At 41.4% G+C, this 27,236-nt stretch overlaps 1 protein-coding gene across 1 annotated transcript in view; it reads right to left on the minus strand.

The window, feature by feature from the left end:
* Positions 1 to 713: 713 nt before the first annotated feature.
* Positions 714 to 27,236, minus strand: part of kif3a (kinesin family member 3A) — a 100,874-nt gene continuing 74,351 nt past the window's right edge. Inside the window, exons 13-18 of the mRNA XM_041193337.1 lie at positions 22,833 to 22,943; positions 22,306 to 22,431; positions 20,873 to 20,926; positions 18,322 to 18,390; positions 14,987 to 15,114; positions 714 to 4,482 (exon numbers count right to left, since the gene is read on the minus strand). Coding sequence (XP_041049271.1) covers positions 4,434 to 4,482; positions 14,987 to 15,114; positions 18,322 to 18,390; positions 20,873 to 20,926; positions 22,306 to 22,431; positions 22,833 to 22,943 — 537 coding nt within the window. The 3' untranslated portion in view covers positions 714 to 4,433. The remainder of the gene's footprint in view (positions 4,483 to 14,986; positions 15,115 to 18,321; positions 18,391 to 20,872; positions 20,927 to 22,305; positions 22,432 to 22,832; positions 22,944 to 27,236) is intronic.

The raw sequence follows: 27,236 nt of genomic DNA on the forward strand, positions 1-27,236 counted from the left end.
TAAGTTTGTGGCCACTTAGGTAGTACCCAATCAAGGTCTTGTACACTACATCTATCATCCCCACACCTCATCCCCTCCCACGGCTGAAATAGGTTTGCAGGAACCCTGTCCCCAACCACTCTGATAGGTTTACCAGCCCCCCTGCCCCCAGTGTCCCTTTATTCCCTGAGAGTTGTCACCCTGATTCAGCATAATTTGTCTGCTTTTGCATTCAATACCCCAAACCCCACTTCAGAAACTGGATCATAATAATAGGCTGATCAAGGGAGTGCTACACTATCAGAAGTGCCATCTTTCAGATGAAACGTTAAACCAAAGTCACTTCTGCCCTGAGGTAGACATAAAAGAGCCCATGGTACTATTTTGAAATGCAGGGGAGTTATTTCCTGGGTCCTAGACAATACCTATCCCCCAATGTCACAAAAAAGATATTTTTTAAAAACCACATTCCTGTTTGTGAGTGGTTGGTGTGTGCAAATCGCTACCATGTTTCCTACTTTACAACAGTGACCACACTTCAAAAGTACTTTATTGGTTGCAAAGTGCTTTGCCATGTCCTGAGGTCATGTAAGGTGCTACATAAATGCAAGTCTGTCTTTTCAGAGTGCATTTACACTAATGATAACTAATGTCAGCAAAATCATAGGATATTCGATTAAAATGACAAAGCATTTGTTTAAATTGCTGAGGTTACCAATGATAAAACATACAAGTGTATAGAGATTTCTTTATTTATGGACATTAACATGCTGTATATATACATATACATGGTCTCATATGTACATCACACAATGCATAATTTATACATAACAGGCTACAAAGAATAATCAATAAAAACCACATTTGTATGGTGTTTATTTCAACTGCTCTGAACATAGCATATAGCAAGAGATTTCAGGTCAGGCGAAACAAAAAAGAAACACAACCTGGGACCTCTTTATTAATCACACTATACAACCCAGCATTAAAATTTCAGAAAATGTGCAGTTTTCTATTAATGATTTTAAACATTTTACAATAGGCTTGTTAACAGACACTGACATATGATGTTTACTATCTTAAAACACAATAATAAACCCCTTGGATTGTGTATATGTGCAACATCATTGCATTCAAGACTCACTATTAAATTTAAATACATATAGGGTAAGAAAGAGTTCTTGTCCAGCAGTCCAGGGTAATTGCTGTTTAATCAGAGAGGTTAAAACATAGTTCATACTATCTTGCAGACAAAAGAATAAAGGTTATTTTCCTGTGTTTGATAAGTAAACAACTTTCAGCATATAATTTTCCCTGAAGTAATATTCTGAGAAAATACAATACTGCATGTGTGTATTAAAGCTCACAATAAGAACAAAACACAGACATTTATAAACTATTCAGAAGAAACACTGGACGGACAAATTCATCAGTCCGACATTGATTTACAATATCTCAACTGCATTATACAGTTAAGCCTCTTCATTTCACAATTACGCAGGCCATCAAATTAGCAGTACTCACCACAGGTTTATCTTTTTGAGGTCTGAGTTCCACTAACTGTAATGCAGCTTCTATTGGAACCAGTGAAAAAGCTTTTTTGTAACAATTTAACCGCAGTATTGGGATAGTTACAAATGATAAGGATAATGCAGACACAGTTCCTGTATACACGTACTAGCCCATATTACCCTTCAGCCTTTTACAGTTGTCCCTGAGTTGTGGCAATAAAATCTTCTAGTCATGTTAACAAAGGAAGTAGCAAAAGTATTGGCTATGTTTCTGAATGCTGGGCTGCTTTGTCATCTTTTTACTATCAAAGAGTCACAAGCTGCATGGTCCCTGTGCCATTTAATACGTAGCAAAAAGTAGTAAAAGCTTTCTGGCATGGTTGCAAATCATGCAGAAATATGATCAATGAAAATGTGATCAATTTAGTGCTCTAGTGATATGCAAGTAGCAGTCCTTAAAAATGTTCATCATGAAACAACAAGCTATAAATGGTGCATTACAATATAATGGGTTGGAGTTAGCAGCTTTCATAGTTACTGTTTCTACAACGTGAATAAATTTTCACTTATGCGTTTGTATTAGTAATTTAGTTCCATTTGTATTAGTGATTTAGTTGACCTTTTGCTTATTGCTGAAAAATAAATGCATGATTTTATTTTAACCTTGGAATCAGTAGTCAAGCATTATGAAATTTATGATTCCATAAACATCAGTTTTCCAGCTAAGCCTGAAATATTACAATCAAATCTACTTCTGTAGTCATAAATGTGTGCCAAAGAACCAACAATGGTTCATAGGTGCCATTAATGAGCTGGTTACATATTTCCAAGTCAAAAATTGAAACCAAGAAACAAAGTATCCTTGCTATGGATTAGCTACTGTGCAACTACCTGTACACATTCAAACTTTTGTTTTTCACATTTATAGCAGCAAGTACCACCTTAGTTCTCAAGAGTGGGTGGTGAACACTGAGCTGAAGTTTTTAACTTTATATAATGTTTAAAAAGCAGAGCACTCATAATATTTAAGAGTATGGTATAGTGTCGGTAGTAACAGGAACTCAAAGCTTGCAATTCCTATCAATTTTTTTTGGGAGAGTTTGCTTTTCCTGGTCATTTTCCATCCTGCAAACAGTTTGAATAGATCCCCTCTATTTTGCTGCAGAATGAAAGCTCCTACCAGAATCTGTCACATGTTTCCAAACCAAAGCTTTCCTTTAGACAAGCATAACTAAGGAATGTTTAAGTGAAATCTCTGACTAACTCTTCCTGTTTGAAAAGTAAAAGCTACAGGTGCTTGTTTTTTTAAAAAGGCTATTAAGAGCTGGTTCAGCAGTCCTGAGCTTCTAGTGGAGACATGTAGAGAGAGTGGGTTGGAGAATTGGAATGACAATATTAGAGGTCTAACTACAGCGTGTGCATGTCAAATGGAGATTCCCTATTGTGCGCAGTGTCTCCTTCGTGATCTGATTTTGTTTCCGTAAATTTATGTTGTCAGCTTTTCAAGTTAACAGTTGCTAGTACTAAATAGTTCCTCACATATTATGGTAATTTGTGGCACCTGCCAATTGATTATATTTATGGGGTTCAACCAGGAAAGAATCGAAGAATGTTATAGTACTGAAGAGGTCATTCAGTCCATTGTGCTAGTGCCAACTCTGTGAAAGAGTTATTCATCTAATTCTATTCCCAGACCTTTTCTCCAAATCCTTTCATTTTTAAAAATTATTTATTTACTTGCTTTATAGATAGAGTATGTCTCGATTCAGTTTCTACCATTGTATGTATGCTATTCCATGTTCTCAATACTCCCTGCATAAAAAAAATAGAATAACTACTCAGTGTTTTTAGTGAATACCAAACTTATGCCCTTTGGTATGAAACTGCAAGTAAAAATAGATGTTTTTTCTGAATTTACCAAAACTTCTCCATTTTCAACACAATCAGATTTCTTCTTAACCTTCTTTGTTCTAATGAAAATACCCTAGTTTCCAGTCTCTTTTCAGAAATGAAACCTTATCCTAGTGAGTCTCTACTGCACTCAACCCTCTCCATGGTCTTGCATCCCTGATGGAGAAGAGTGAACAATTTAATAGAACAAGCAATTTCACCATTGCCGTAAAACATTTTTTTTCCTAAGGTGAATGACGTGCCTTGTGTTTAAATAATCTATTCTGAAATGACTGATGCAATATACCATCTTAATCAAAATTAGGGAACCACATTATCTAACAGAAAACAAAATTATCTTATTTTACAGCAGTCATTGAACACATTTCGAGAACTGCAAACCCTTGCCATAAGATCTGTACAAAGTGCACATAAGCCTCTGGCTAACAGGAGACAAGATAAACAAAGAACTAGTGGTGAGGTGAACCCAAGTTTGTGTTTTTAAAGCAGAAGAAAGGTGCGACTGAGAGGTGAAAGTTTCATTTCTGTTAAATTGCTTGGGAGCTAGACGTTTGAAACAATTTTAGAGGTCAAGGTCCTTTGAGCTTGAAGGAATGTTTGAAAATGTTAATTCAGACTTTGTATTTCTTTCAGACAGCAAATTCCTTTTAATAGCTTAGCTGCCAGTAATACATTCTCTACTCACCACTAAAACCAACCAAAATATAAGCCAAGACCAATGTCAAGAAGAACAAAATGACAACTAAACACTGGAATCCCAAAACATTTAGTTGTAAACATTCACTACCAGTATTCTGACAGCAACTGGAATATTGACTAATAAAACTTACAAACTCACTGGCATTTCATTTTGTTATTAGTATTAAATTTAAGCCTGTTTCTTATTCCAGTCTTCTTACAGATCAGTAAGTATGGTTCAAGAAAGCCTCAATGCGACAACTCGTTCTTTGCACAATAATTACTTTCCATTGTCCTGGAAACATTTTCCGTCCAACATCTGGTCCACCCGCCTTGGTCAGTCTCATCTATTGATCACTGAAGAAGGGATTCAATTCCAGCTTCAGATTTTGTAGATCGTTTCCTGGTTATGTAAAAAGAAATGGGTCACAATGGTCTTTTGGTAATTTATTTAGGGAAAGGTTAAACTGAATGAGTGCTAAGATAGTAACAAAAATGACACTACTCCAGGACACTTTTCCATTACTCATCGAGCTTAGTACTTTAAGTGGACCTAAGGTTGTCTCCTTCCACTCTGCTTTGCATAATCTTGCAAGACAATGCCCTAACCATTGGGTAATCTTAGTTTGACATACAGCAGGATTTAACTCCAACAGCACCACTACACACATTTAAGAATTTCCACAGCCTTGTCTTTTACCAACCCGGACTCATTTTTGGGATGTCTTTCAATGAGGGGATTGGACTATCCCAATAAATGGTTTGAAAACTCCGGCATTGTGTTGGATTTGTAGTTATTCACTTTGTTCATAGCATGTAAATTGCTCCACAGGTTGTCAGCTTTCTTCCCTTGAAAGGAAAACGTTTCTGAAAAACATGGGAATTCCTGTAGCGAAAGCAACATTGAACCATTACTGCGCTTTGACCCATTCAATATTGAAAGACTTCCACCTTTCTGAACACATATCCTTTTTCCTTTTGGTGATCAAATTTAATTACACAATATCGTTCAAATCATCTATTTTCCGAGCATTCTTGAATCTATAATATGCAAGCAATAAACTTTAAGGTGTTCAAGTGTCACATTAACTTTGATGAAGTAAACTATTTTTTATAAAACGTGTACGATCGGAATCCCCTCCAACTGGGAAATTTATGGAGCATAAAACCCAAACCCAAGGACATTTTTTTTTAAATCACAATACAGAAACCAAGCTGCAGCCAACAGCACAGAGCTATGCAACAAGGGGTTAATTCAGGCATTTAATAAAAAAAATGGCTCATCAAAAAGGCCATTGGACATTGTTCCACGATAGCAATTAGTCAATGGTACCAGGGAAATGCCATTACCTACCACTGATTAACCCAATTAAGAGAACTATTACCCGATACAGTGGCACAAGGAATGGGCCATTAATATTCAAATTTTCATTGACCTTATAGCCAGGTGCCTCAAAACAGCAGGGGAATTGTTTAAACAATGTGAGAGCTGATTATATTCAAGAAATATTTTCCATGGAAAAACTATTGTTTCAACCAACATGAACTGATCGTATTTGTCTGGACTATGCATAAAATAAATGAAGAGTGTTAACTACTGGACATTGAAATGAGTTGTCAGGCCAGCAGTAGAAATGGCATAATTGGGGACTGAATGCAATGGGGAAAGGTCACTGTCTAAGACCTTTCTGCCACAGTACACCAAGGGGCTGGGAATTGTTTAGAACCCCTCGGGCTGTATAGCTCACAATGAATGTATGCATTGAATACTAATTGCATTATAATTGTATTGAAGCACCACAGAGTGCAACATGATGTATGTTGATAACTCCAATACCATTGTCTGATTGTCTGTAATGACCATATTGAAATGATTGTAATATTCATTGTTTTGAAGCAACTCGTGATCCATGTGGAAAAGTTGAATCTCATTGCACTTTTTGTGATGGCGATTTAGAAATGTTTTTTAATATTCTTCCAGATATCTTATAAGGTATATTTTTCAAAAAAAATAGTGGACAGAAATCGTAGGACGCCGTTGTTTTCTGCAGGCAGTCAAGGAAGTTGGTAGAGTCTGGTCAACTCTATCTAGGGACCAATGCCACCATTGGAAGACCAACCAAGGGGTAATTGTAAGTATTAAGTTAGGATATAAAGATTTAATTAAGTTAGGAACAAAGTGTGGATTTAGCCTCTGTTGGGACAGGTTTCCAGGTAACTGTAATTGTAACTGAATTTCATGATTGCTGAATGAAGCCCTTCTCTGAGGGCTGTTGATAATTCAATAAAGCAATTGTGAATTGTAAGAAATTTGTCTCGCTAGTCATTCTGTTCAAGCCATACACTTGTGAATTTGGTATCACAAACTTGAGTGTGTGGAGGGTCTCTAAGGGAGAAAGAGAACATTCCCTTACAAATGTGCATATTTGGAACAAAGAACCTTGTATTTATATAGTGCCTTTCACAATTTTAAGGTGCTCCACTGCTGAATTGAGAAAGTATTTAAGGAAAAGTTTACAAATAAAGAATTAAAACAGCTGAAAAGGGGAGAGTAATATTTTACTCCTGCTGGCCTTTTTGGATGCCTCCAAGCAATTTCCACAACAAAAGTTGCCAATTTCCTCCTGGGGTGGGGAGGGTCATGAGTGTGAAGCCAGGTCCTAACACTCTGAATTTGTATGTTGGGATCTCACACACTGCACAACTATACCCAGTATTAAACAAATGCACTTATTTATGGGTGACCACTTTGCCTAACAACTTCGGTCTGTCTGCAAGCATGACCCAGACCTCCCTGTCGCTTGCCATTTCAACACTCCACCCTGTTCTCATGACCACATGTCTGTCCTTGGCCTGCTGCATTGTTCCAGTGAAGCTCAATGCAAACTGGAGGAACAGCACCTCATCTTCCAACTCGGCACTTTACAGCCTTCCAGACTGAATATTGAGTTCAGCAATTTTAGATCATGAACTCTCTCCTCCATCCCACCCCCTTTCCGATCCCCCTTTTTTCTAATAATTTATATAGATTTTTCTTTTCCTACCTATTTCCATTATTTTTGAATGTATTTCCATCCATTGTTTAATCTTTGCCTTTTAGCCTATGTCAATCCCTTCCCCCCATTCCACCCCCCCCCAGGGCTATCTGTACCTTTATTATCACATTCCTTAGATAATATCAGCAGCTTCAACACCTCTTTGTCCTTTTGTCTATGACATCTTTTGGTTATCTCCACCTATCACTGGTCCTCTATCCAGCTCTACTTGTCCCATCGCCCCTTAAACCAGTTTGTATTTCACCTCTTCTATTTTTCCTTAGTTCTATTGAAGAATCATACAGACTCGAAACGTTAACTATATTCCTCTCCGCAGATGCTGTCAGACCTGTTGAGTTTTTCCAGGTATTTTTGTTTTTGTTTTGGATTTCCAGCATCCGCAGTTTTTTGCTTTTATCTTAGTGTTTAATTGACTGCCACTTCTATTCGAGGATTGCCTACCTTGAAGAAGTATTGCTCTTCTCTCTGACAGGATTTCCATCTCTCTCTTTTGCCTTGTTCACCTTCATTGCTTTCCATTTCTCTCCTGGTGTTTGACAAGGTATTTACTAAAACTTGCTTTCACAGCCATATTTCCTACCTCAGTGACAGTCTCCGTCTCCGACTTACCCCATGTGGATTTCAACTGAAGTTCCATCCCTCATGTTTCGAACCCACCCAGGATTACAGATACTTCCGGGATATACAACGGTCCTTGAACTGCTGTCCTCGTCGCATCCTGAGATCCACACTCAGTGCCATGCGCCGCCATATGAACACACTCGACCTCTCCCTCCAGCAGAACTGCTGCACCTTATTTCCAAGCTGTCCGTGCCCCCAGTTTCATTTTATTCTTGGTCTCATCCGACGCCTCAACAAGAAACTTTGTCTCTTTCTTTCAGGTGCAAAGGAATGCAAGCTCCAACAACTCATCGACACCAATGCCCAACCAGGATCCTCCGCCCCTGCCTGTCCCTCTGTCCCCATCCCATCTTCCAATCCCAGCCCCGGCCGTGTATTCACTATACCCCACGACCTTCCCCTCTCCAATGCTGAACGTTCGGTGCTCAGCAAAGGACTGAGTTTCATACCCTTGCACCCTCATCTGAATGAATTTCGGGCTCGGCACGATGCTGAACTCTTCTTCTGCCGCCTTCCTCTCCGTGCTCACTTCTTTGGGCAGGAGTCCTCTCCCCGTTCAACAGATCCTTTTACCCGCCTCCAATATTCTCCCTCCACCTGCAACCCTCCCTCTGGATTCTTACCTTCTCTTGATCTTTTCATTGAGAACTGTAGGCGTGACATTAGTCGTCTCAGTTTCTCTGCTCCTCTCACCCACTCTAACCTGTCTCTCTCTGAACTTGCTGCATTCCGTTCTCTCAGGTCCAACCCTGACATTGTCATCAAACCTGCTGACAAGGGTGGTGCTGTTGTTGTCTGGCGCACTGACCTCTACCTTGCAGAGGCTGAGCTTCAACTTGCAGACACTTCTTCCTACCTCCCCCTGGACCATGACCCCACCACTGAACATCAAGCCATTGTTTCCAGGACTGTTATGACCTCATCTCCTCTGGAGATCTTCCTTCCACAGCTTCCAACCTCAGTTTCCCAACCTCGGACGGCCTGCCTCTACCTCCTACCCAAATTTCACAAACAGTACTGTCCCGGCAGACCGACTGTGTCAGCCTGTTCATGCTCCACGTAACTCATTTCTTGCTATCCTGATTCCATTCTCTCTTCCCTTGTCCAGTCCCTTCCCACTTACATCCGTGATTCCTCTGACACCCTACGTCATATCCACAATTTCCAGTTCCCTGGCCCCAACCACCTCCTCTTCACCATGGACGTCCAATCCCTCTACACCTCCATCCCCCACCAGGATGGTCTGATCGCTGTCAGTTTCTTCCTCAAACAGAGGCCTGAACAATCCCCATCCACCACTACTCTCCTCCGTCTGGCTGAACTTGTTCTCACACTGAACAATTTCTCCTTAAACTCCTCTCACTTCCTCCAAATAAAAGGTGTAGCTATGGGTACCCGCATGGGCCCCAGTTATGCCTGTCTCTTTATGGGGTAAGTGGAACATTCCTTGTTCCAGTCCTACTCCAGCCCCCTCTCACTACTCTTTCTCTGGTACATCGATGATTGCTTCAGTGCTGCTTCATGCTCTCCTCTGGATCTGGAAAAATTTATTAATTTTGCTTCCAATTTCCACCCCTCCATCATTTTCACATGGTCCATCTCTGACACTTCCCTTCCCTTCCTTGACCTCTCTCAATTTCTTGTGATAGACTGTCCACCAATAGTCATTACAAGCCTACCAACTCCCACAGCTACCTCGACTACAGCTCCTCACACTCTGCTTCCTGTGAGGTCTCCATCCCTTTCTCTCAGTTCCTTCGCCTCCGTCGCATCTGTTCTGATGATGCCGCTTTCCAAAACAGTTCCTCTGACATGTCTTCCTTCTTCCTTAACTGAGGTTTTCTACCCACGGTGGTTGACATGGCCCTCAACCGTGTCCAGCCCATCTCACGCGCATCCGCCCTCACACCTTCCTCTCCCTCCCAGAACCATGATAGGGCCCCCCCTTGTCCTCACTTATCACGCCACCGGCTTCCGCATTCAAAGGATCATCCTCCACCATTTCCGCCAACTCCAGCATGATGCCACCACCAAACACATCTTCCCTTCACCCCCTCTGGTGGCATTCCTCAGGGATCGTTCCATCCGGGACACCCTGGTCCACTCCTCCATCACCCCCTACACCTCAACCCCCTCCCACAGCACCTTCTCATGCAACCGCAGAAGGTGCAACACCTGCCCCTTTACTTCCCCTCTCCTCACCGTCCAATGGCCCAAACACTCCTTTCAAGGGAAGCAGCATTTCACTTGCACTTCCCTCAATTTAGTCTACTGCATTTGCTGCTCTCTATGCAGTTTCCTCTACATTGGAGAGACCAAACGCAGACTGGGTGACCGCTTTGCGGAACACCTTCGGTCTGTCCGCAAGCATGACCCAGATGTCCCCGTCACTTGCCATTTCAACACTCCACCCTGTTCTCATACCCACATGTCCATCCTTGGCCTGCTGCATTGTTCCAGTGAAGCTCAACACAAACTGGAGGAACAGCACCTCATCTTCCAACTAGGCACTTTGCAGCCTTCCGGACTGAATATTGAGTTCAACAATTTTAGATCATGAACACTCTTCTCCATCCCCACCCCCTTTCTGATCCCCCTTTTTTCTAATAATTTATATAGATTTTTCTTTTCCCACCTATTTCCATTATTTTTAAATGTAATTCCATTGATTGTTTTATCTTTGCCTTTCAGCCTATTTCGATCCCTTCCCCCCACTCCACCCCTACTAGGGTTATCTGTACCTTTATTATCATATTAACATTCCTTAGATAATATCACCAGCTTCAACACTTCTTTGTCCTTTTGGTTATCTCCACCTATCACTGGCCCTCTATCCAGCTCTACTTGTGCGCCCCCCCCACCACCTTTAAACCAGCTTATATTTCACCTCTTTTCTATTTTTCCTTAGTTCTGCTGAAGAGTCACACGGACTCGAAATGTTAACTATGTTCCTCTCCGCAGATGCTGTCAGACCTGCTGAGTTTTTCCAGGTATTTTTGTTTTTGTTTTGGATTTCCAGCATCCGCAGTTTTTTGCTTTTTTCACTTATTAATGTAACTGCACCCAAAACTCATAACGCTCAACTGTACTACCTCAGAAATGTGTATGGTGAAGCTGAAACTTTACATTAATGTCCATCTATATCTCTACTGGCTAGTTTAAGGAGCATTAGCAGAGGACTGGAGTTGGTTATCTACCCCTTTGCAGGGCCAAGTTGTCTAATGTGGAGAATTTATTCGCTGATAATCTATAACAGATGACAGGAAATCAGTTACTCAATGACAGCATAAAAATCCTCAGTTTTATCTATGTTCTATGCGGTATTTTTTAAAGTGTGCTGTATTTATTGATTCTATGGTTTCAATGGAAGTGCTACAATTACCTGCAGCAGTCTTTGGCTGGGAAGTAAAGCACATTCTTGAGCAATATCCAGGTAGCTGAGGGAAGTATACTTGGTATGGCTGTTGGAATAGGCCACGTTTTGGCTTGGTCATGATCACATCCATGGTTGAATAGCCTATTGATACTTCTCAGTAAAGCTCACGTAGGATCAGAGTCAAAGAATAATTTACAGCACCAAAGGAGGCCATTTGGGTCAATGAATCAATGCAGACTCTCCATAGAGCAATCCAGTCAGTCCCATTCTTCCACTCTATCCCTGAAGCCCTGCAAGTTTATTTCCTTCAAGTTGCCATCCAATTTCCTTCTGAAATCATTGACCGTCAATACTTCCACCACTCGCTTGAGCAGAGTTCCAAGTTATTACCATTCACTATATAAATAAAGTGCTTCCTCACATTTCTCCTGCAATTTATGCCCAAAACATAAATCTGTGTCCAAAATCCTTGTAGCACCAGCCAATGGGAACAGTTTTCTTCATCTATCTTATCCAAACATGTTATAATGTTGTACACCTCTAGCCAAACACCACCCACATTCATTTAATCCACGGAGAACAACCCAAACCTGTAGCTAAAACCCCCCAATACTGGAACCATTCTGGTAAATCTCTTCTGCACCCTCCCTAAACTGTGGTGACCAAAATTGGATGTAATGCTCTAACTGTGGTCTAATCAGAGCTTTATAAAGGTTCAGTTTAACTTCCCTGCTTTTGTACACAATGTTCCTATTTATAAAGCCCTCATATCCCATATGCTTTCCTAAGCACATTCTCAATGACTCAAAGATCTATGCACATGTGCCCCCAGATCCCTATATCCCATTGTCACTGTGCCATTATGTCTATTTTGCTTCTCCCTATCCATTCTGCCAAAATAAATCAACTCACACCACTCTGTATTAAATTCCATCTGTCAATTCTCTGCCCAATCTGTTAGCCTACCTATGCCTTGTTGCAGTTAATTAAAACAGTGGTCCTGGCACTAAGTTATCTACCATCCTCCAGGTACAACCATTTACCATGGCTTGCTGTTTTTTGCCATTAAGCCAATTTTCCATCCCAGTTGACACTGACCCTCCTATTCCATGAGCCACAATTTTGTTAAGCAGCCTTTTGTGTGATACTTTGTCAAACATTTTCTTAAATTCCTTTAGACAACATCCATTGCATTCCCTTCAGCCTTCTGTCACCTCATCAAAACTTCAGTCAAGCATGATTTGCCTTTTACAAATCTGTGCTGGCTCTCCTTAATTAACTAAAACCTCTCCAAGTTTATGTTGATTTTTTTCCCCTGATTATTGTTTTGAAAACTGGCCTGTAGCTGCTAGAAACACCCCTTCTTGAATAAGGGCACCAAATTTATCACTCTCCAATCCTCTGGCATCTTCCCCATATCTAGGAAAGATTGGAAGATTGTGGCTAGCCCTTCTGCTATCTCCACTACCACTTCCTTTAGCAACCTGGGATGTAAGTCATCCAGACCAAGTGACTTATCCACTCTAAACATAGCCAGCCTTCCCAGTACCTCCTGCCTCTTAAATTTCACCCCATTACCTCCACTATCTCCACTTCAATCGATATTTTGTCAGATTCGTCTTCCCTAGTAAACACTGATACAAGGATTAAGAATTCTAACCTTGCCCTGCATCTCTTAAGAAGCTATCACCCTCTTTGTCCCTAATAGGATTCACCCTACATTTACTATTTACATGTGGAAAAGCTATAGATTCCCTTTTCATCTGACTTCCATTTATTCTCTCTTTGCCGGTCTTATTTTCTTCCCCTTGCTGGATTGTACTTAGCCTATATATCTGAAGCATCTCCTCCTTAAAGATCATCCATAGATCCATTAGTTTTTTGTGTCAGTGTTTGGTGCCATTTTATGCTGGCTAAATCCCTTCTCAGCCCATTGAAATAAGCCTTCTTCCAATTTAGATGTTCTACTTTACATTGTTCTTTGCTTTTCTGCATTACTAGTGTAAACCTTATGGCACAATGATCACCCTTGTTAGGCAAGTGTTTCCCCACAGACACTAAGTCCCACTTGGCCCACTTCATTCCCCAGTGCCAGACTAGCATAACATCCTTGCTAGGTGGACTGAGAACACACCGATAAAGAAGTTCTCCTGTGCACATTTCAGAAATCCCCCCTTCCTTACCCTTTACTCAAACGTTACCCAATCAATATTTGGGCAATTAAAGTCTTTCAATATCACCACTTTATAGTCCTTGCACATCTGTGATTTCACTGCAGATCTCTATTTGGAGGCCCATAGAATGCTTCCAGTAATATGATTTCTTTTATTCATTCATGGGATGTGGGCATCACAGGCTAGGCCAGCATTTATTGCTCATCCCTAAATGCTCTTGAGGAGGGGTGGTGTGCTGCCTTCTTGAACTGCTGCAGTACATATGGTGTAGGAACACCCACAGTACTGTTAGGAAGAGAGTTCCAGGATTTTGACCCAGTGACAGTGAAGGAACGGCGATATAGTTCCAAGTAACGATGGTGTGTAGCTTGGAGGGGAACTTGCAAGTGGTGGTGTTCCCACGTGTCTGCCGTCTTTGTGCTTCTAGGTGGTAGAGGTTGTGGGTTTGGAAGGTGCTGTTGAAGAAGCCTTGGTGAGTTGCTGCATTGCATCTTATAGATAGTACACATGCCGCCACTGTGGGTCGATGGTGGAGGGAGTGAATGGGGTGCCAAATACGCATTTTGTCCAGGGTAGTGTCGAGCTTCTTATGTGTCGTTGGAGCTGCACTCATCCAGGCAAGTGGAGAGTATTCCATCACACTCCTGACTTGTGCCTTGTAGACTGGTGAACAGGATTTGGGGATACAGAAAGCAAGTTACTCTCTGCAGAATTTCCAGCCTCTAATCTGCTCTTGTAGCCACAGTATTTATATAGCGGGTCCAGTTCAGTTCCTCGTCAATGGTAACCCCCTCGTAGAATGTTGATAGTGGGGGGGGGATTCAGCAATGGTAATACCATTGAATGTCAAGGGGAGACGGTTAGATTCACTCTTGTTGGAGTTAGTCACTGCCTGGCACTTGTGTGGCGTAAATGTTACTTGCCATTTATCAGACCAAGCCTGGATAATGTCAAGGTTTTGCTGCATATGGACACAGACTGCTTCAGTTTCCAAGGAGTCGCAAATGGTGATGACATTGTGCCATCGTCAGCGAACATCCCCACTTCTGAGGTTGAGATAGCGGGAAGGTCGTTGAAGAAATTGCCGAAGATGGTTGGGCCTAGGACATTACCCTGAAGAACTTCTGTAGCAATGTCTCAGGACAGAGATGATGACCTCCAACAATAACAACCATATTCCTTTGTATTAGCTATGACTCTAAGCAGTGGAGAGTTTTCCCCTAATTCCAATTGACTTCAGTTTTGCTAGGGCTCCCTGATGCCACACTCAGTCAAATGCTGCCTTGGTGTCAAGGGCAGTCACTCTCACCTCACCTCGAGTTCAGCTCTTTTTTTCATGTTTGAACCAAAGCTGTAATGAGGTTAGGAGCTGAGTGGCTCTGGCCCTGATCATATCCCCTTTTTGTTTCTTGACTCAACCAAATGGATTCTGTCCTCGTTCAATCAACGATATCCCCTCTTTGCAACACCACAATGTCTTCCCTAATCAGGACTGCCACTGTACCTCCCTTTGATAGCTACATGGATGAGGTATCAGAAGTGTCCCTGTCCCGGCAGAATCATATCTCAACAAAGTCACAATTTTTAGGCAGAACAAATTAGAGTAAAATGAAAATATAAAAAGTAAGGAACGTAATATATATTTTGAATGGAATTTAAATATTCCCATCATTGCCTTACTTTCTGCCTGTTTTGGGTCTAGATTTCCCTCCCTTGGAGGTTCTTGGCCTCTCCAGCTTCATTAATGATTGCCGCAGACTTTCTTCGGTGTAGGCCAAGTAAACGTGTGACAAATCCACTTCAAATGGCTAAAATAATAAAGAAAGCACTCAAAGATTAGTTTCAGGTTGGAAATCAAACAAAAAAATTACGGCGTTTCTGTGCAGTTCAGAATTTCTGCAAACGCAATTTATACTATTAGTGTGAATCTCTTCCATCCTATACATTCAAACTGACAGGCATCATGGCATCATTTAATATTAAATTCACTTCAGACAGGATTTGCTGCACTTTGCACTTTTATTAGGCCTCACAGGAATGACTTCACATACAATCCAGAAAATGCACCTGTGCACTTGGTAAACTTGAATTATAATTATAATTGCAGGAATCAATACCCATGATATAATGAACATTATGTACTGTATGGTAGATGCTAGTAGGAAAACTGAGCAACATTTATGCTTCTGCAATAGAACTGTAAGATGTATTTAGTCTTCTGAGTACAGAAAGAAAGAACTTGCATTTCTATAGCTTTTTTCACTCTTCTAAATGTCCCAAAGAGCATCCATTTGTTTTGTAAGCAATTGCGGTAGTCAAATTACGTATGATAAGGTCCCACAAACTGTAATACAATAAATGGTCTGCTTTGGTGGTGTTGGTTAAGGGATATATAACGGCCAGAAAATCTCAGCTTGTCTTCAAATTGTGTCCTCACCCTTATAACTCAAGAGGTAAGAAATCATACCACTAAACCAAGTTATGTCCTTATATCATTTTTTTGTTTCTAATTCTAACAGATAAGAATGTAATTTCTGCCAGGTTGACCAAGGCTGAGTTCTAGTGCCATTTTTAAATTGATACAAAGTAGTTTCAGGTGCTCCTTGACATAAAAGTTACTGAATGCTCTGGATTTAGGTCCCACCCTAACAGCAGAATGCACTAAAGTCAGCAAAGTTTGACTCTGAGAAGCACACAAGTCAAATCAGAGTAAGGATGGGTTTAAAAATACGTAAACTGAGAAAAAAGCTTAAATTGAATATTCTGTGTACTTTATAACCTAACGTAGTGAGACATTGACCTAAATCTTCTGGTCAGCAGCTGAATGGATGCGCTTGTCACTAATTGCAATTTAAACTGCCCACTTACCATATCTGCTGGAGCCTCAGACCTTCTGATCCTGGCATCATCAGAGATCCAGCGATGAATAGGGTCGGGAGGCCTTATGGCAAGCATAAATTTCCAGTGAAGTCAGTCCCTTTTCTCATCATGAACTGAAGACACACCCCTTAAGGTCTGTTTTCAGTTCATTGACTTGCATTGTTTTTAAATGGATCTGTCAACCTCAGCACTGCACAACCACCTCACGCCCTTGTTCACCTTCAACAATGCTCACCTTTCTCCCTCACCCACAACAATGCTCACCCTCCCTCCCACACCCCCAACAATGCTCACCTTACCTCCCCACCACCTGCCCCCTGGCACACCCTCTCCCCATGCCAGACAATGCTCATTTTCCCCCTCCCCCACTTCCTGCACACATCTGACAATGCTTACAACTCTCCCAACATCACCCGGCCGGGAGCCAATGATTCCGGAAGGCTAGTTAGCAGGGGGATGGGTGGTGAGGGTGAACACTGCTGGGAGTGGCAGGGAGAGGATGAATATTGTCAGGGTTGCCGTGAAGCTCAAGTGTTTTGACAATCCAGCTGATTTACTTCAAGCTGCGCCCCCTAAGCAGGCTTTACACCTGCTGGGAAAAGTTTAAGCAAATCCGTGTAAAAACCAAGACAAGTATAGAGCAAACAACCCAAGTCTCCTTTGTTCTGGCCATCTGATCCCACTGTTGCGCAGCAATCCAGCCAAGGTAAAACCGCCAATGGAAGTTTAAACTTCGCGCATAAGTACCACGCACGTGTGCACATGGGGACTTCAAGATCCCGAGGTACATCAGAGGCATAAGTAGTGTTATTCGCAGCTTCCCGTTTCAGAAGTTTCAAGCCTTTATATGTCTTTAGGAACTAAGTGCCCAAATCAGGACTCCTCTAACTGGCAGAGTACGAACTCTGACCTTTTTGGCGCTACAGCCATTGTATGGCTTCAGGCTAAGGTCCATAGTATCTGAAATGGCATAAACTGTGTAGAGACATAACTGGATTTCTGCAAAGTTGCGCACTCCTAAGTTTGTGATTTCACACTTCACACCTCTGCTATATTAGGGTAAGTTTGATACAGTAATCATGATTTATAAAAATCCAAAAAGGATCAAGTCACCAAAATTATTTTGTTGCTATTTTAATCAATGTCAGAGCAGCATTCTTCAAAAAGCACAAACACACCCTATAAAAAAAAGTCACTGCAGAGATTAGAGCCATGTTTAATTGAAAAATCCAATTATTCTACTAGATAAACTAAATAAATGACACTTCCAGTAGATCCATTATATTACAATTCAGGAAAAGATAACAAAGACATAAACACCAATTAATAAATATGCCCCTTTACGTCATCCCTTCCCATCAGCCAGGGCCCTAAACCTTTAACTAAAAATAAAAAGTGCTGGAAATACTCAGCAGGGAAAAAGCAATTTCTTGTACTTCTTCAATTTATCATACTACTTATGATGTAGTATCATGTACACTTGAGAAACCGAACACAAATTGGATGACAGCTTTGCGAAATATCTTCATTCAGTTCACAGGTATGATGCTGAGCTTCATTTTAATTCTCCACGCTATTCACACGCTGGCCTCAGCCTCCTACACTGTTTCAGTAAGGCTCAATATAAGCTCAAGGAACTACACCTTATCTTTTGATTAGGAAAGTTACAGCCTTCTAGGCACAATCATTAAGTTTAATGATTTCAGATCATAATCGCTGTCCCACTTTTCCAGATGACACCTGTTGGCAATGATCCTGCTATTCCCACTTACATCTCTGTTAGGTCTATTTTATGTTTCTTGTTTCATCATCATCATCCCTTTATAACATAATCTCTCCTCCCTTCCATCCTATCACAGACCTTTCCTTTTGCTCTTTCCCTCCTTCTGTATTTGCTTAAAGGCCTATTACATCTGTAATTTTTTCTAGTTCTGACAAAAATCACAGACTTGAAACGTTAACTGTTTCTCTCACATCAGATGCAAACTGAACTACTGAGTATTTCCAGAATTTCCCATTATTAAAAATAATTAATAAATAGTGTTGGGGCATTGGAAACAGAGGGGGTAGAGGGGGCAACAAAGAACATCTTTAGATGAAACTGTTTCCTTTAAATCTAAGAATTCAAAACTTACATCTTTTTCTTTTTTGTCAGGTACAGGAGTCTGTTTTCTCATGTTGTTTCCTGTGTATGCCACACATTTCTACAATTAAAAGATAAATCTTGAGAGCTTAAAAGTTAGTAACATTCTTAAGGTTGTAACCAATCCTTTAGGATGCACTAAAAAAACAAGATCAAGTGTGGAAGAATTGCAGACCATTTTCTGTAGATTAGTCTTGGAATCGCACCTCAACTGGTAATGAGGTACACTGGTGAGACTTAGTAGTGTGAATGTACAAAGCAGAACTGTAAAATTGATCTTAAACAACAAAATGCTGACATTACTTTACTATAGATTTAACACCTGTATGAAATTTAGACAAGTTGCCTTTGGAATCAAAAATGATTTTGACTTTGGAATAAAATACAACTTCCAAATTTACAAATAACACCAAATTGGTGGGGGGTGAAGGAAATAAATCAATGCTGAGGAGGACTGCAACAAGTTTTGAGCCAATATTAGTAAGCTTGCAGAAAGGGCACTTAACTGGTAAAATGATTTTCAGCCCAACTGTGAGGTATTACATTTCAGTTACAAAAATAAGGAAGTCACATATTACTTGGAAAATATAATCTAAATGGGATATAGAAACAAAGGGACCTGAGAGTATTTTTAATGATTTGTGTATTCGTAATGACAAAGACCAATAACGCCACATAAAAAAAAAAGCACTAATGTTTATTTATAGAGGGATAGAATTGAAAAGTAGAGAAGTTAAACTTGTATCAAATCTTGGTTAGATTACACTTGGGAGTACTGTGTACAGTTCAGGTTACTATATTATCAAAACTCTATCGAGTCACTGGAGAGGGTAGAAAAAAGATTTACGAAGGTAATGTCAGATATGCAAAGTTATACAGGTAACCCCTGTTGAATGTGCATTCCAACAGTGCATTTTTATTTTAGCGTGGTTTGCAAATTAGGAAAGAACCCCAAGAACTGCATTGTAATAGTGTGCGCTTACTCTGCTTTTTTAAAAAACATAACTGCCCTTCCCTATCCTGAAACCACCCCCCTGCTCGCTGCTTCCCCCCACCTCCACCTGTTCACCACTTCCCTCCCTCACTGGCCTTTCCCATTCGCTGCTTCCCCCACACACCCATCCCACCCCAGCTCCCTGCCCCCATGGCCCCTCCCACGCACCCACACCAGCCTCCACCACTTGCCGCTTCCCTCCCTCACCACCAGTCTCTCCCGCTCGCCGCTGCCCTCCCTAGCCTCTCCTGCAACACCCTGCCCCTTCCCTCACCCCCCCAGCCACTCCCGCTTGCCCTTCCCTCACCCCCAAGCCACTCCCGCTTGCCATTCCCCCCCTTCCGCCCTGCAGCCCCTCCCACTCACCACTTCCCTCCCCAAACCCTCGCCGCTTCTTGTTTGCCACCCCTCTCTGGATCCCATGCTGTGAGGGTGGGCTTAGGGGAGGAGCAGCAAGTTGGAGGGAAGGAGCATGTGAGCAGGAGGAAGCGGGAAAGGGAAGCTGTGAGCAGGAGGAGGTGGGAGAGAGAAGCAGCAAGTAGGAAGTTTGGAGACGGAGGCGGCAAGTGGGAGGAAGGGAGAGTGGGAATTGATGAATGGGAGGAAATTAGGGAAGGAAGTGGTGAGGAGTGTTGGGGAGGGAGTGGGAGAGGGATGGGGAATGGGAGGTTGGGAAGCAAGAAGAAAGTTAATACGAGTTAACAAGTTAGAGGATTTTTGGACCAGTTAGGGTCATGGTCAATGGGTTTTTAATGTAAAGCTTACAGGTTAGGAATGCAACCCATGCTTTTAAATGTTTTCTTATGAGACAGAGATTTTGTTTAGCAAGTTTTCGTTTAGCACCCTGTTTTTTGGGGACACATTAGGAATGCTAGCTGTACCCAACAGGGAAGGATGAACAGGCTGTGTTTCTTTTACCTTCAAATAATGGTGGCTGAGGAGAAGAGCGAATAGAGGTCTTTAAAATTATGAAATGTTTTGTTGGATAGAAGGTGTTTCCATTTGTGGGGAAGGGCAAACTAGAGGCCATTGTAAGCTAGTCACCAAGTACTCCAAAAGGGAATTCCGGAGAAATTTCTTTAACCAGTGGTGAGTATGTGGAATTCTCTGCCACAGGGAACGGTTGAGCCAAGTAATATAGATGCAGTTAAGGGGAGGCGAGATAAGCATATGTGGGAGCGTGGAAGAGAGGGGTTATGCTTAGAGGAGGAAACATGGGAGGAGGCTTGAGGGAGCATAAAAGCTTGCATGGATTGGTTGGGCCAAATGGCTTGTTGCTGGATATTCCCACATAAAACTAGACTTATGTAAACTACTGTATTTGATATATTTCTTGATTTAATATTACATTTAATCAGAACTATATTAATGATAGAGAGTTATCAAGTCTACAGTGGAAATAGAAATACTGCATCTCCTCTTGTTGACAGTTCTAAGGACTTGCATCATTCAGTGGCTTTACAGATATCACTGGTCAATATAAATTTTCTAGTCTTGCATTAGTTGAGCACAATATTTTTGTCCCAATTTATTAACTGTACAAACCTACCAGCTGCCACTCTCCAATATCTTCATTCCAATGTACATAGTTCTCAATCATCTCCTAGAAGGTACAAACATTTATTTAAGCAAACCTGCCATCTTTTATCAATGTAATACAGGACAAGCAATAATCCAGTTTAGTAAACAGTTTTTTGATCAATTGTGCTTGACAAAAAGTCATCATGCACCAATGGAGTATGAAGGAACTACATTACCTGCAATTCAGTTATCATCTTTCCCAAATATGGACCAGAATCTTCACAGGGCAAAGTTTTGTTTGAAATGTTTCTTCCTTACTAAACCAACTAACATCAATTTCTTCTTAACTGACATAATCACTAACTGGCCTAGAAATATTAAATATAAATCAACAACTACTTATATGGTGCATTTAACATAGCAAAATGCCTCAAGGCACTCAAGCGATATCTATAAAAAAACCACAGCTATATAAAGGAATATCAGGACACGTCCAAAAGCTGGATCAAAAAAGATTGGTTTTAAGGAGCATCTTATAACAGGAGAGAGATGTAGGGAGGCTGGCCAACTGAAAGCACAGCCACCAATGGCAGAGTGATTAAAATCAATGAAGCACAAGAGGCCAGAAATGGAAGAGCGTAGAAACCTCAAAGGGTTGTAGGGCCGTGGAAGGCTACAGAGATAAGGAGGATTTAAGCAACATTGTGCGTCCCAACTAAATGCCTAAAGCATTTTTGTATGATAGCTATAAAATACCAAAATTTGTGACTCAAGATATCCACCAAGCGAAGTTATTTTCATTATGGATGTATATGCAAGTTCCATGCTGTAAATCTGCGAAATCAGGTATCAGACAGCAATAGCTTCAGATTTACCGCATGCTATACAAAATAGAAATAGCATGAGCTGAATATTTTTACAAAAACATACTAATCTTTTGCTTCTGCATGGAATTAAATATTCCTCTTAGCTTCACAAATTGTTAATATTACTGGGAATTTGGGGGATGCGTGGGGTGGGGAGCACAATCAAATGGTTTTGATTGGAATGCTTTCCTTCATTATTGCACAGTTGGTGGAAAAAGATGAACAAAGAGCACATTAGTGGTATAAAATAACAGTTTTTAACAACATTGTTCCCAATTCAATTTGAGAGAATGCACAAAGGATGGCACACTGATCTCGCCAGGAATAAGAAAATCTTCATAATTTACAAACATCAACATTCACAAGACAAAGTGTAAGCCTACTTCCCTTTAGTTCCTGTACTATATTTCAATTTAGGCTATTTTCTATTGAAAATTCAAAGACTCATATATAGATAAGTGTTGTGCACATTTATGAAAAACACATTCCTTATCCATGGAAGCTGTATGTTACATTGCCCCAAGGCATCAAAGTCAAGCATTCCATTTTTCCATCAAAAACCCCCAACATATTTAATTAAGACCCACTGTCCAACCTGGTATTCTTGCGGAATGAAGTTGTCAATAATGAGCATCTGGAGACGGAGCTCTCGGCTCAGTTGTCTTATATTCTCCAGCAGTCCTTCAATTTCACGTTGATGTTCTTGCTGCAAGTCTGCCATCTTTGAATAAAAAGAACAGAATAATGTATCAGAAATGTCATCATGCCATGAAGCACACAATGCCTGAAAGATGCAATGCAAAGAAACCAGGCAAAGGGGTGACCTCCAGTAGGGCTTGACTGATACTGGTTATCAAACAAGGTCAAATGAAAGAGCTTTACTTTTACGTGGAACAGTCAATTCAATCGTCAATAAAATTAAGCAGTAAAATATTTGGGACTGTTTTCGTAGTACATTTATTCATTTTTGGAGTTTCTTTCAGCCAAATAATTATTTAACTGAACTAGCTTTCAGTTTTTTATATCCTTATGTGAAACTTGAGGGATGTTTCAGTAGAATAAACAATACTATACAAGGAAAATACCCTAAAAGCTTCTTCATAAATGTGCCTGCCTTCTCACCTCAGATTTTGCAGCCATAAGCATTGTCCAAACTTTCTTCAGTTTCTTCGTCTTGCCCTGGGCCTCCTCCTGCAAACTGGTATACTTCTCCTCAATGTCCAAACGTTCTTGCTATTTATTGAAAAAAAGACCACAAAGGGATATCAATTTATTTTTAAGAGAGGCCAGTACCAACATATATGGATGCAACACCGTTTCAGGATAACCCTACCCCTATAAACCGTGCTACAAGCAGGAACATTGCAGCGTAATTCTTGCGAACAAAGAAAATTTATGGTTATCCTACAACAAGTATATAAGAGAATTTCTAATGATACTAACTTATCTGAGCCAATATAATTGCAGCATGATGACAGGTGAGGCTACTTGCATATACACACAAACAACGTAATAGTTGAGGTGATCAAAAGGCAATTTAAAAGGTAAGTTTTAAGGATGGTGGGAAAGCAGGAGGTAGTGAAGAGGCTTACTGAAGAAATTTAGAGCAAGTGGCCCAGATGGCAAACAGTTAATTAAAGAGGGGAGATGCACAAGAGCCCAGAGTCAGAGGAACAGTAAGTTCTAGGGATTTGTAGAGTTTGTGGTTACAGAAATAAGAGACCTGAAAGTGTTTAAACATGAAGAGAATTTAACATGTAGGTCAGCAAGGGTAAGACAGGGCAAGATAGGCAAGCAGGATTTGGTGGGAGCAGATGGTCTGAGTCAGTGTGGAGCTTTGCTAAAGAAGTGACCCTATGTACATGGAGTCAGTGGTTGCACCTTAATTATTTTCAATATCAAATACATTGACTGTTTTACTGTTCTGAATGTAAATGCTTCTCTAATGTTAAAAAAAAGTTGCTGATATCTAGATACCCCAATGTTGTTTATTCATCCAGATTGCACAGCAAAACTATTTTCCTACAACCTTGAATCTTGTCCTTTTAAATTAGGAAAACTGAACAAAATGGCTAAGGTCAAAAACAGGCTTGTCCAATACCTGGCCCACAGACCACATTGCAGCCCATGAAGCCTCTCTGTTGCCCCGGAGCCACTGTTCAAAATGCTGGTAACACGGGTAGATGAAGTTGAAGATATCTAGAAGGGACTGCTCCTCCGATTACCAGCCATTCCTCTCCTGCGTTTGCTGCTGATAGGCTCATTGGTGAGCCTATCAGTAACAAACATGGAAAAGAAACAGCCTGTGATTGGAGGAGCAGCGTACACCTGCAGCTGTGAGTACGTGGAGGGAAAAGGAGAGGATTTCAGGAGGGGCAGAAACAGAAAGAGACTAGGAAGGCATGCCGGGCCTTGGCTCCCCTGACTCTCCCCAGCGTTTGGGCACCGCTAGGTGTCAAGCATGGCTCCAAGTCTCTCTTCCCATCTCATCGCAGCCCCCACACTGAGTTGGAGGCTGGGTGAGTGAGTGAGGCTGATTTACACACAATGTCCCTGAACCATGCAGCAGGTGGTTAGTCAACTAGGATTGTCTGTTACAACATGATCCAATTTGTCTTAGGAAAACTGGAGAGTTGAGCACCCATCCATATGAATCACTGACAACATTTTCACTAAATATCCAATTCAGATACCCAACAGACCTAATGTGTACCATTTTACATAGCCAAATACTTGACAGACCTAATGTGTATTGTTTTACCCATCGAAATACAGGACTGACTGCTCCAAGAATGCGCAGTTAGGAGAGGTGAGCGCAGGCATGCCTGGACAGGAAGGTGTGCGCAGGTGGGGTGGGGGGGATGGTGGTGGTGTAGTGCAGGCATGAGTGCGTGCGGGGAATACATGCGTGTGCGTGAGTAAGTGAGAGAGAGAGAGAGAGAGAGAGAGAGAAAAAGAGAGAGACACAGACAGACAGAAAGAGAGAGAGTCTGGCTCACTCTCATTCACCCTCACCACCAACACCCACCGACACACACACACACACACACACCCATTCTCACAGTGGGTAAGTGAGTTCCCAGAGACTGCAGTGAGCCAGATACACAGACACACACACTCACACTCTGATGGCCACCTTTATTTATAACTCATTTAAAAATGATCAATTTATTGCTTTGACATTTTTTTTCCAAGTTGTTTCTTTTCATTTGGTAGCTTTCTTTTCAAATTCATGTTTAATGTTGTGCCAAACTTAATCCTTCCGAAATTTGCTCATTGGCCTCTGAGTGAGAAAAAAAATTGAAATGCACAACTGTTGGACAAGCCTGATCTAAAATATAAGGCCCCACCAAAACTGAAACAAGAGGTATATCAAAAAGTAGAGTTTAAGTGATACAAAGCTGGAGTTTTAAAGGCTTGTAACAGTCGGATAACTATGGCGGGGTCCAGTGGGGTGCGAGCGAAAGGGGGCACAGGTGCCCTCTTGGGCAGGCCATGGCGTAGTGGTATTGTCACAGGATTAGTAACTCAGAGACCCAGCGATTTGCTCTGGGGACCAGGGATCAATTAACACAACGACAGATGGCGGAATTTGAAGTCAATAAAAAAATCTGGAATTAAAAGCTTAATGATGGCCATGAAACCATTGACGATTGTTGTAAAAAAAACCCTTCTGGTTCACTCATGTCCTTTTTGGGCAAGAAGTCTGCCATCCTTATCTGATCTGGCCTCCGTATGACTCCATATCCACAGCAATGTGGTTGACTCTTAAATGCGCTCTTGCCACTCAATTGTATCAAACCACTAAAAAGTCTGAAATAAATGAAACTGGATGGACCACCTGGCATCGACCTAAGTATCGAAAGCGACAACGGTAAGCTCAGCCTTGTCGACCCTGCAAAGTCCTCCTTACTAATCTGTGGGGGCTAGTGTCAAAATTGGGAGAACTGTTCACAGACTAGTCAAGCAGCAGCCTAACCTAATCATACTCATGGAATCATACCTTACAGATAATATCCCAAACACCACCATCACCACCCCCGGTATGCCCTGTCCCACCTGCAGGGCAAACCCAGCAGAGGTGGCAGCACAGTGGTATACAGTCAGGAGGGAGTTGCCAGGAAGTTCTCAACATCGACTCCAAACCACTCGAGGTCTCATGGCTTCAGGTCAAACATGTAAAAGGAAACCTCCTGATTACAACATACCACACCACCTCAGCTGATGAATCAGTACTCCTCCATGTTGAACACCACTTGAAGGAAGCACTGGCGGTGGCAAGGGTGCAGAGTGTACTCTGGTTGGGGGACTCCCATGTCAATCAGCAAGAGTGACTTGGTAGCACTACTACAGACTGAGCTGGCCAAGTCCTAAAGGACATAGCTGCTAGACTAGGTCTGCGGCAGGTGGTGAGGGAACCAGCAAGAGGGAAAAACATACTAGAACTCATCCTCACCAACCTGCCTGCCACAGATGCATCTGCCCATGACAGTATCACAGGAGTGACCACCGCACAGTCCTTGTGGAGGTGAAGTGCCATCTTCACATTGAGGACACCCTCCATCATGTTATGTGGCCATGCTAAATGGGATAGATTTCAAGCAGATCTAGCAACTCAAGATAAAAGCAAAATACTGTGGATGCTGGAAATCTGAAACAAAATCAAGAAACAAAAACTCAGCAGGTCTGACAGCATCTGTGGAGAGAAAGGCAGAGTTAATATTTCAAGACCATATAACTCTTCTTCAGAAGAGTTTTTGTTTCTAGCAACTCAAGGTTGGGCAACCATGAGGTGCTGTGGGCTATCAGGCAGCAGAATTGTACGCAACCACAATCTGTAACCTCGTGGCCAGCCATATCCCCCACTCCACCATTACCACCAAGCCACAGGGTCAATCCTGGTTCAATGAGTGCAGGAAGGCATGCCAGGAGCAGCACCAAGCAGACATAAAAATGAGCTGTCAACCTGGTAAAACTACTACACAGGATTACTAGCTGCTGAGGCTGTTTGGCACGCAAGTGTTAAGAATTAGAGATAGTTTAAGTAAGTTATATTTGTATTTGTGGGTGTTAGGAATAAATTTTAGCTTTGAGTCTAAGTTTGATTTCTGTTTCTGGATTGATGTGTTAAGAAAGGGGGAAACTTGAGTTTTAGTTACACTTTAATAAATGCCTGCATTATAATGAGGTTTTATGACTCTTGAAGGGGAGTTAAAACAAACACAAGGTAGGAAAAAAGGCTGTTGCCTAGCAACAGGAGGCCTCCACAGAGACGAAGAAACCGAAAGCAATTTGAGTTCAGTTGGTGATTATGCTCTAAGATGGAGGAAGCACTTTAAGCCTCTGTCTAGCTGACATATTGGCAGATTGCTGAGGAAAATAAGTCTAAAGAACCTTGGATAGTTGATCTAAAGTGAAAGTAACAGTGAATGTCAAGTGAGTTCTGGATTTCAAGAGGGAATGCAGGGAGCAGGTTCAAAAAGAAAAAGAGAAAGGCTCAAAGAAGCCCTATAAGTTAACTCAAAG

This window comes from Carcharodon carcharias, chromosome 8 (genome assembly GCF_017639515.1).
Source record: "Carcharodon carcharias isolate sCarCar2 chromosome 8, sCarCar2.pri, whole genome shotgun sequence".
In the NCBI taxonomy this organism is placed as follows: domain Eukaryota; kingdom Metazoa; phylum Chordata; class Chondrichthyes; order Lamniformes; family Lamnidae; genus Carcharodon; species Carcharodon carcharias.